We start from the raw sequence: 10245 nt of genomic DNA, 5'->3' as shown, positions 1-10245 counted from the left end.
TGGAAATATCGATTTGGACAAAGATAATATTTTTTACGTAAAATTGTTAAGATTTTATAAATCTGTAGAGAAAATTGTAAAAAAAATGAAATGAAAAAAATTACGGGCCGAAAACCCCCATCACCAACCTAAATGGGACGCATATGATTTGCATGTCGAAAAACGGAGTAGCCCATGTTATTTAACATAAAAAGTTATGTAAGACCCATAAATTTTTTCTATTTATTTGCGACCGTTTTGTCAATAACGGAAAGTGTTATTCAGGTAACCAGTTTTGTTTGAGCCCTTTTAAGGGCATATAACTTCCTAAGGGTGCTTTTAGGGCACATGTTAATAGGAACTTTTTGGCTTATTTTAATGAGTTATAAACGCAGCAGAAGTTTGGAACCCTATTTTAGAAACACCCTGTATATATATTTTTTAATTAATTGTTTCTTTATATTCTTAATTATTGTATTAAGAAACAGTTGTATAAGAAAACAAATATATATTTTTGACTTGCTTTCATTTTAAAGAAATTTTTTATATAGTTTGTCACACATAATTTGAAAGGAAATTTTAACCAGGTGTCAAACATCAAAATATGAAGCGTTCTAATTAAAAAATAGAGTTTATTATAACCGAAAACATGGAAGCTGTAGAAAAATATCATGTAGACCACTGCAGTCTATGTAAAAAAAAACTGTTTGAAATGTTAGAGATGGCTGCCAAAATTGAAAAAGGCCTTGTATCTCTGGAACGGATGAAGATATCAAGACGCCATTTTCGTTAATCAGCTTTTCAAAAATCAAGCCTGTCCCATCTAAACTCATTTTCGATGTCTTCAGAAAATGTTGAGAGACCTCCCAAAAGTGTTAAATTTGGCCCTCCCTGTATTAAATCAGTTTTCATCAGTTGCTCCATATGTTACCACCAAGTTCGTTAATTAATTCATTGTTACTGTATTGACAAGCGAATTTAGAATACAGGGTCGGAAAGTCCTCATTGTTCATCGGCCGTTACGTGAGAACAATAAAGTAATAGAAATCCGTGCGATAGAAAAAGATGGCTATAATGAAGACGTGTAATAGTCACCGCCCATTTCGCCCCTCCACAAATAAGATCCACTTCTTATTTGTGGAAGGGCGAAATGGGCGGTGACTATTTGACGCCTTCATTATAGCCATCTTTCTCTATCGCACGGATTTCTATAACTTACTTTATCGCTCTTACGTAACGGCCGATGAATCATGGGGACTTTCCGACCCTGTATTTATTTGCACTTATTTAAACACATACACTCGAATCGTCAACACAAAAAGAAAACGCATTTAAGAAGAATCTGGAAAATTACATTCTTTTAACATTTGTTCACTAATAATTTTGTTTGAATCTTAAACAGTGAAAGATACGTTTCCATAATGACCAACTAAATCAGAAACTGATAACCTAAAATTGAACTAGCAATTTTTCTGTTTACCTCAAAAAATGATATAAAAAAGCAACGAGTGTGTTATTTACAGCTACAATTATTCAGATCTTTTTATGTAGGGTACAATTTCAGAAATTCTCAATAAATTTTAATAATTTTGATTACGTTTGATTTCAAACATTGTTTTACAGTTTCTCAAATGTTTTGATTTGACACATCGTACATACCATTAAACTTCTTGCAAGTTGAGTTGTAACTTGATAAATATTTATGTAGGATATAATGATAAAAATTTGGGAAATAGTAATTATAAAAAAATGGAGTTTGATAAAACTTACTACTTCTCACCGATAAAATTGCTTAGTAAGTAATTAGTGTGCAAAATTCATAACAAACTCCCTAAATGTGGAGATGTATCCACGCTTTGTATCTCTTGCACCAAGAACTGTGATGGATAAAAACATTTATCTTTTAAGGTGTGAAAGTTTGGCAGAACTTATTTGGCTAAACCGACAGCAAATCAAGGAAGTCGAACGATTGAAGCAAAAACTTGCTTTGGACCCTCCCGGAGTTACAGACGTTCTTCCGCAACTCCTCGCCGAAATAACCCAGCTTTTGTCTACGCTCGTCACATCGACCTTCATTATTGAAAAGCAACCTCCTCAGGTTATGAAAACAAATACTAGGTAGGTGTCAGTTTTATACCGTTAATAAAACGTTTCAATACGAGTTACTTGTAGATTCACAGCTACGGTACGATTATTAGTGGGCGGAAAACTTAACGTGCACATGACACCGCCCCAAGTCAAGGTAACGATAATATCCGAATCTCAGGCCAACATGCTACTTAAGAACGACAAGCTTGGGAAGAGCGGCGAATGCTCCGGCGAAATTTTGAACAATTCCGGCACGATGGAATACCAACAGGCGACAAGACAGTTGTCCGTCAGTTTTAGGAACATGCAGTTGAAGAAAATCAAACGTGCAGAGAAAAAGGGAACCGAGAGCGTCATGGATGAGAAATTCTCTCTGTTGTTCCAGTCTCAGTTTAGCGTTGGCGGCGGAGAGTTGATGTTCCAAGTGTGGACTCTGAGTTTGCCCGTCGTGGTTATCGTTCACGGCAATCAGGAGCCTCACGCATGGGCCACGGTGACCTGGGACAATGCTTTTAGTGAACCGGGACGTGTACCATTTGCAGTACCTGATAAAGTAAGTATATATAATATTTTTCTTAGGGTGCTTTGTTTGAAAAAAAAATATTTTTTTTCTACTCCATTCACGAAATATTGTTCTAAACATTGGAAAAAATTCTCACTAAATTTCAGCTCTTAATTTAAATTTTCGGTACTCCCTATTTGAGTTTAAAATTTCCCCGGTTTTACTGGAAAATTTACGTTTTTTTTTTTTTAATTTGTCTATATCTCGACTGCATTTCACGTTATTTTATTGTCGATAGGCGATAATTATAGGGTAAAAGGGTAAAATTTGTTCTTTGAAAGTGCTCATAGTAGAATCTATGTGACTTGAGAATCTACGTGACTTGAACAGTTTCATTGCTAAAAAATCTCATAAATGTTTCAAAAAAAAAAAAAAAATGTGAATTTTCTGCAATCCAAGTTCTATAATTCTGATTATTTACATAACCAGATAAATGTACCCAAACTATATTAAGGTTTCTTAGAAGGATTATTATGTGGTTTTTAAATATATTATACAGGATGTTTCTAAATAAGTGTCGCAATGGAAAACTGTAAATTCCTCTTGAAACTTTTTTCAAGAAGAATTTACAGTTTTCCTCTTCCATTTTTCTCTCCGGGCTTTTGTTTTCGAGATACACAGTGTCAAAACTTTTAATATTTTTTTAGTTTTTTTTGCCAATATCTTAGGAACACACATTACCACTATAATAACTACTTTTTCGCTCCCTTCTCGAATTTATTGGACGATCAGTGGTGGAGATTTTAAGGTATCATTTGACAGCAAATTCTGAAGAGCCAATGAATTTTACACAAAAAGTGTTCTCTTGGTTCATTGCTCTAAGGTCAACTGTTTTCAAGAAAAATGACTTTATGAACAAAAACAGACATTTTGCTAACATTTCGAAAATCTTTTGTAATTCAAAAAATAGATAGTAATAATTAACAATTTTAACGAAATTTAACAACAGATAGGATTTTAACTTAAAAAAACTTTAAATTTTTTATCACTTAAGCTACTAAAATTTACAAAAACTGTTCAAAATTACGTCATGTTTCTATGAACGTTGTTCATAACTTGATGGGTATTTCTAATTTGCTCCGCTGTGGCTTCAACCCTAATGGTCAATTCTTCGACCGTATTGACAGGGGTTTTATAGACAATGCTCTTCATGTGACCCCATAAGAAATAATCAAGTAGAGATAAATCCGGCAACCAGGCGGGTCAGGGCACCGGACCACTTCTACCGATCCAGCGTTCTCTGAATATTCTGTTGAGATACTCTCTTACAACAACTGCAAAATGCGAGGGCGCCCGTCATGTTGAAACCACAAGACCTCTTCGAGAAAATTTAAATACGGTTTCTTTGCCGTCCCCAGTTTCTTTTGTTAGGTTTACAACTTCCAGTTTCCCTCAGGCATCTCCCAATTCGAGGAAATATTCGGTCAGATAGCTTTTGACGATTTGGAAAACGCAGCGAATACAAGCGTTGTGCAGCTGTGCCGTTACCGCGTGTTTCACCGTAAATTTTATCATGTCAGTGTATTCATTATTAGTAAAAACATCCATTTTTATCGCACTTTTAACAATTTTAAACAATTAAAAATTAACACTCAGCAGCATGACATTTAATTAACTTGACACGCTTGACAGTTCTAAAGTAAGTTGTTTTCAATGATAACATAGTTTTTTTCCTATAACGTATGTGGTGTCAACATGACAAGACACCCTCACATTTTGCAAGTGCAAGTACATCGACAGAACATCGGGAGAACGAATCCAACCGAAAAATAACACCTGCCTAGATTGCTGAAAAAAAATAAAAATAAAAAATTTCCGAGTACAATTATTATAACTATATTTAGGTACCTTGGGCGAAAGTGGCAGAGACTCTCTCCTTGAAATTCAGGGCGGCGACTGGTAGGCCATTAACGGACGACAATTTAAAATTCTTGGCTGAGAAGGCCTTCCGGAGTAATTTCAACGATACCACTAACGCCCTGCTGAGCTGGGCCCAATTCTGCAAAGAGCCGCTAAGTGAGAGGAATTTCACGTTCTGGGAATGGTTTTACGCGATTATGAAGTTGACCAGGGAGCACTTGAGAGGGCCATGGGTTGACGGGTAAGTAGAATCGATTCCGTTACTTTATTTCTTAATAATCTCTTGGTTTTCAGTGCAATAATGGGATTTGTGAGGAAAAAGCAGGCGGAAGAGTTACTGTCTGCGTGTACCTGTGGCACATTTTTGCTTAGATTTTCAGACAGTGAGTTGGGCGGTATTACAATCGCCTGGATATCGGGTAGCAGTTTGCAATTTTTTTTTAATAATGTATTTCATTGGATGTTTCTTTTGTAGAAAGTGGTGAAGTGTTCAGTCTGCAACCGTTTACGGCTAAAGATTTCGCAATTAGATCACTTGCGGATCGTATATCGGATTTGAGCCATCTTGTATATTTGTACCCAGATATATCCAAAGATCTCCCGTTCGGAAAATATTACACACCATATCAAGGTAAGCAGGAATATACAGGGGTGTAACCATGAATGGGGGCAATTAGTAACATACAGGGTGATTCAGAACTTATCCAAAAAAAAAATTTTGGATGTACAAGGGGAATCTTACAAATACAATTTTGTAAAAAAACATTAAAAAGGGCAGTTTGAAAACGATTTAAAAATATACTTCTGCACGGCACTGGAAACTGGTCCACTGTAAAACCTGACCTTGCCAATGCGACCGCCATGGCAGCAGTGTGATAAAAAAATCGGACAAAAATTTTTGAAAGAATTTCGCAAGGATTTTTATTACTAATAAAATTAATTTGTGGTTTTAAATAATAAAATAATTTGACATACGTGATGTTACAATTGTTTAAAATTTTGTCCACGTGTAAACACATCTTATTCGGTAACTAACACAAATGTTGTCTTGCTTCACCATAATACAAAAGTTGTCTTTCTTCACTATAAATGAAAACGATATTCATCAACTCCGAGTTGCTATACACGCAAGCCATTTTTGACACTAACTACTAAAAAACTATTGTAAACACGATCGTAACGATGATTGTAAAATCGGATTTCAGTATTCAGTCACTTAGGCCACGTGACTCCCCACGCATATTGCAAATGATTAAAAGTACTACAACTTCAATAATTTTTTTCTCGAAAACAGGATTTTACAAAAAAAATTTTTTACGATATTGATTCCATTTCTCATGCGGCGTCTATTAAAAAATTTTTTTTGGATAAGTTGTGAATCACCCTGTATAATAAATTATGTAAAAAATATAAATTTTTTATAATCGGAAAATTTTTTTTACAGTTTGTTTGATAAGAGCTTGTACGGCAAAAATTATTTGGGATGACTTAAAAAAAAATACACACACTACATGATGATTTATTATTAATAATTTTAATTTTTTTTTTTAATTGTCAGTGTTGCGAGAAACAACTACTCCGAAGGCTATCCACCAGGCACAGACCGGTTTCGGACTTATTAGTCCTCATCAGTGTGTTGTGAGTATAATTCAATGCCAGTAGGGGCATATAGCCCTCGGAGTAGTTGTTTCTCGCAACACTGACAATGAAAACATTGTCTTTGCCCTTTGTGGATGCCCAAAAAGAAGCTACGTTTGAAAAAATTACATTGCCCCAATCACGGTCCGAATTTTCTTTCACCCAATTGAGTCTTTTTTCGACATGTTTTTCAGACAAATTTCACTTCATGAACCAGTAAACGTCTTCTTATAGTGTCACACGACACATTTAGACCCTTTTTATACAAAATCGCTTGCCCTTCATGCAATGGTAGACGAGGATTCTTCTCAAACACCCATAAAATCACTCTGTCCTCCTTTTTCATCATTTTTCGTACAGAGCCACGATCTGGTAGGTCATTGACGTTTTTACGTCGGAAAAACGTTTCACCCACTTACAAATATCTTCTACTGCATGTACTTAGCGGCCGCTCCGAGCGATATTTTCGGTAACTTTTGGATGTAAACACAGAAACAGCTTTGTAAAGTGATGCGTACTGTGCAGACATGGTGAAATATGGTCTTCTATGACCAAGATCGACAACTGGGGCATTCTGTACAAATCATCTGAGAGGAAGGATATCATTACCTGCTCCGACTTGAATTTCCCTTCTTAACGGTTTCAAGGACAAAGTTTGGCCATACATGCTCTTGTCAAACAAACTGTATATTTAGGGCTCTGTCCATACTAACAAAACAATATACAGGGTGTTCCTAAATATCATGTATATAAGGGAGGGGGTAATTCTTTGGCTTATTTCATGACTTAAAAATTCATATAAACATAGGTCCGCAAACGCTTCGTTACTGATCCACTGGGTTTTGAAATTTCAAAATTTTTTTAGTTTTTTTCTGTATAGCTTCTCAAATTTGAAATATAGGTTACTCTGTAGGGCTTACATCATTGGGCATGCCAAATGGTCGTGATATTCTACAGGGGTCATGCCCCATTTTCTTCCCCTGAACTTTTGTGCAGTGTGCCGCTGGTAGATTCTAAAATCGAAATTAAATGTTGAGAAACTTTTTTATCTTATGATTTTTCCATATCTGCGACCGTTATCGAGAAAAACAATAAATAGCGATATTGTGTAATTCGTTAGATGAAATTGAAATTCTTAATATGGTCCAGTAGACTTTGGATTTATTTGCATAATCTCTTGGTTCTATTAATTTTGACCAAAGAGAGACCAAAATCTTAAAATTTCAACACCATTTAGATCGGTAACGAAGCGTTTGCGGACTTATGTTATATTAATTTTTTGTTATGAAATAAGCCAAAGAATTACCCCCTCCCTTATGTACATGATATTTAGGAACACCCTGTATATGGTAACTTTAAAATAACATATCGCAAAACCATATGAATTTGGGGACCGCCTAGTCGGGTGTCTTGGCCGTCGGATTTCGATCTGCCGAGGCGAGCATCACGGACGCAGGCTGGAATTTAGATGGGTGACCTAAGGCAGGCTCGGGGACGTGGCTGTGGCAGCCTACCAGAGACCTGGGTCGCCCAACATTTGCCGCATGTGTGTGGTCCCCGATAAATGGTAATGAGAACAGAGCAAAGAAAATCTCTGTAACTCAAGACCATGTTATCATCCATAAACTGTACGAGACTTTGCCACCAAGCCACCCGTGTAGTAAATAGGATGGTTTGAAGAAAAGTACTCGAGTAATGAAGGAGGGTGTACAAGAGGCCTAATAAGTGCCGCGGTGAATACCATATGAATTTATTTTCCATTGCAGTTTCGCTGTTTATCACTATATTTCATACAGTTGGTATAACTTGACTCAATTAAAAAAAGAATAATTACAAATTAGTATTTTACTCGTACGTACTTGTACCCCTATAAAACTGACTAACTAACCCACCACCCCCCCTCCCGTTGTATATTTTTTTGTACATTACTAAATTAATTTTGAAGTGCTGAGTATTAAACAGTGTGTATCCTTTGTAAAAGCTTTGCCATAGTAAAAAAATTAAATCAAAGGCTGTCACACTTTTTTGCAGATAACCCGCCCACGTCCAACAACGGTTACGTGAAACCCCAACTGATGATTCACGTTCCAGGATTCACGGGACACAGTTTCCCCAACACGCCGCAACACCCGTATTCCTCGCCGGACCCTCAACGGGACACACCGTCTGTGGCTAGCAGGTGCGTTAATGTTCATTGATAATTCCCGATCACGATTTGCGTTTTCAATAATTTTATTTTTTTTTTCCTGTCAGTTTTCAGAACATGCTCGATCTATAAGAGAAACTAAATGGACCAGTTTAACGTTGACAAAAAAAAACTATTTTCAATATCTGTGAAAGTCGTGCTTTATGTTTAGTGATATAGGAGAATTTTTACTTATAGTTATTGCATTTTCTATTTTTTAGTCGTTTTTTATGGAACCAATTGCTTCTCTCTTAAAGCATGGAAAGTATTTCAATTTATATTCGATTATTTTTATACCAATTTTTATAAATGTTTAATTTTTACTACTAGAGGTATTAAAAAAAAAGTTTCAAGATTTTTATAATTATAGTTTGACAAAACAGTTTTAAAAACGTGATAACTCTGACTGAAATCTTGTTCAAATTTGTGTATATTCAGAGAATTTGATAAAATGCATTTAAGGTAAGAAGTTTTAAAGAAATATCAAAAGTTTTTATTCAGATGTTCTATTGTTGATTGTCTCGTTTTTTTGTTGAGAAAACTTTTAGAGAATATTATGTGAATGCACATATTTTATTGTTTGTTATAAGTATTATTTAATATATATGTATATGGACATTATTTCATAGAATCAAGTGTTTTTTTTAATATCTTATTAGATGGATTAAAACAACTTATTTTGTAGAAAAACTTTATCTAATAAAGTCAATTAAAATTTTCTCACCATGGCTTTTACACTTACGTGCTCCTTCGTGTAAGAAAAGTATTTGTTTCTGCTTTAAGAGGGCTCTATAGCAAATAGCCAANTTGAAAAAAAATACACATACTATTATACACATACATATTATTAATAATTTTAATTTTTTTTTAAATTGTCAGTGTTGCGAGAAACAACTACTCCGAGGGCTATATGCCCCTACCGGCATTGAATTATACTCGCAACACCTAGGTGCAACAGCTAGGGTCGTTCGTCAGTTTAATCCACCAGGCACAGACCGTTTTCGGACTTATTAGTCCTCATCAGTGTGTTGCGAGTATAATTCAATGCCGGTAGGGACATATAGCCCTCGGAGTAGTTGTTTCTCGCAACACTGACAATAAAAACATTGTCTTTGCCCTCTGTGGATGCCCAAAAAGAAGCTACGTTTGAAAAAATTACATTGCCCCAATCACGGTCCGAATTTTCTTTCGCCTAATTGAGTCTTTTTTCGACATGTTTTTCAGACAAATTTCACTTCATGAGCCAGTAAACGTCTTCTTATAGTGTCACACAACACATTTAGACCCTTTTTATACAAAATCGCTTGCCCCTCGTGCAATGGTAGACGAGGATTCTTCTCAAACACCCATAAAATCACTGTCCTCCTTTTTCATCATTTTTCGTACAGAGCCACGATCCGGTAGGTCGTCGACGTTTTTACGTCGGAATAACGTTTCACCCATTTACAAGTATCTTCTACTTCATGTACTTAGCGGCCACTCCAAGCAATATTTTTGGTAACTTTTGGATGTAAACACAGAAACACGGCTTCGTAAAGTGATGCGTACGGTGCAGACATGGTGAAATATGGTCTTCTATGACCAAGGTCGACAACTGAGGCATTCTGTACAAATTATCTGAGAGGAAGGGTATCACTACCTGCTCCGACTTGAATTTCCCTTCTTAACGATTTCGAGGACAAAGTTTGGCCATACACGCTCTTGTCAAACAATCTGTAGGTTTAGGGCTCTGTCCATACTAATAAAACAGTATACAGGGTGTCTCTAAATATCATGTACATAGGATAATTCTTTGGCTTATTTCATGACTAAAAATTCATATAAACATAAGTCTGCAAAAGCCTCGTTACCGATCTACTGGGTGTTGAAATTTAAAGATTTTTTTAAATTTTTTCTCTATAGCTTCTACACTTTTTGAGATATTTAGCTCAAA

General features: G+C 35.6%; 1 protein-coding gene across 2 annotated transcripts in view; it reads left to right on the top strand.

Annotated features, from left to right (window-relative positions):
- Positions 1-8435, top strand: part of LOC108914584 (signal transducer and activator of transcription 5B) — a 20672-nt gene extending 12237 nt beyond the window's left edge. For both annotated transcript variants that reach the window (XM_018720418.2, XM_018720419.2), the window contains exons 7-13: positions 1888-2097; positions 2152-2620; positions 4474-4730; positions 4784-4908; positions 4965-5120; positions 8159-8306; positions 8381-8435. In XM_018720418.2, the coding sequence (XP_018575934.1) occupies positions 1888-2097; positions 2152-2620; positions 4474-4730; positions 4784-4908; positions 4965-5120; positions 8159-8306; positions 8381-8405 (1390 nt within the window). In that variant the 3' untranslated portion in view covers positions 8406-8435. The remainder of the gene's footprint in view (positions 1-1887; positions 2098-2151; positions 2621-4473; positions 4731-4783; positions 4909-4964; positions 5121-8158; positions 8307-8380) is intronic.
- Positions 8436-10245: the final 1810 nt, after the last annotated feature.

The sequence above is a fragment of the Anoplophora glabripennis genome, unplaced genomic scaffold, assembly GCF_000390285.2.
Source record: "Anoplophora glabripennis isolate ALB-LARVAE unplaced genomic scaffold, Agla_2.0 scaffold1101, whole genome shotgun sequence".
In the NCBI taxonomy this organism is placed as follows: domain Eukaryota; kingdom Metazoa; phylum Arthropoda; class Insecta; order Coleoptera; family Cerambycidae; genus Anoplophora; species Anoplophora glabripennis.
The sequence above is the reverse complement of the archived record's forward strand: the minus strand, read 5'-3'. Positions and strand labels throughout refer to the sequence as shown.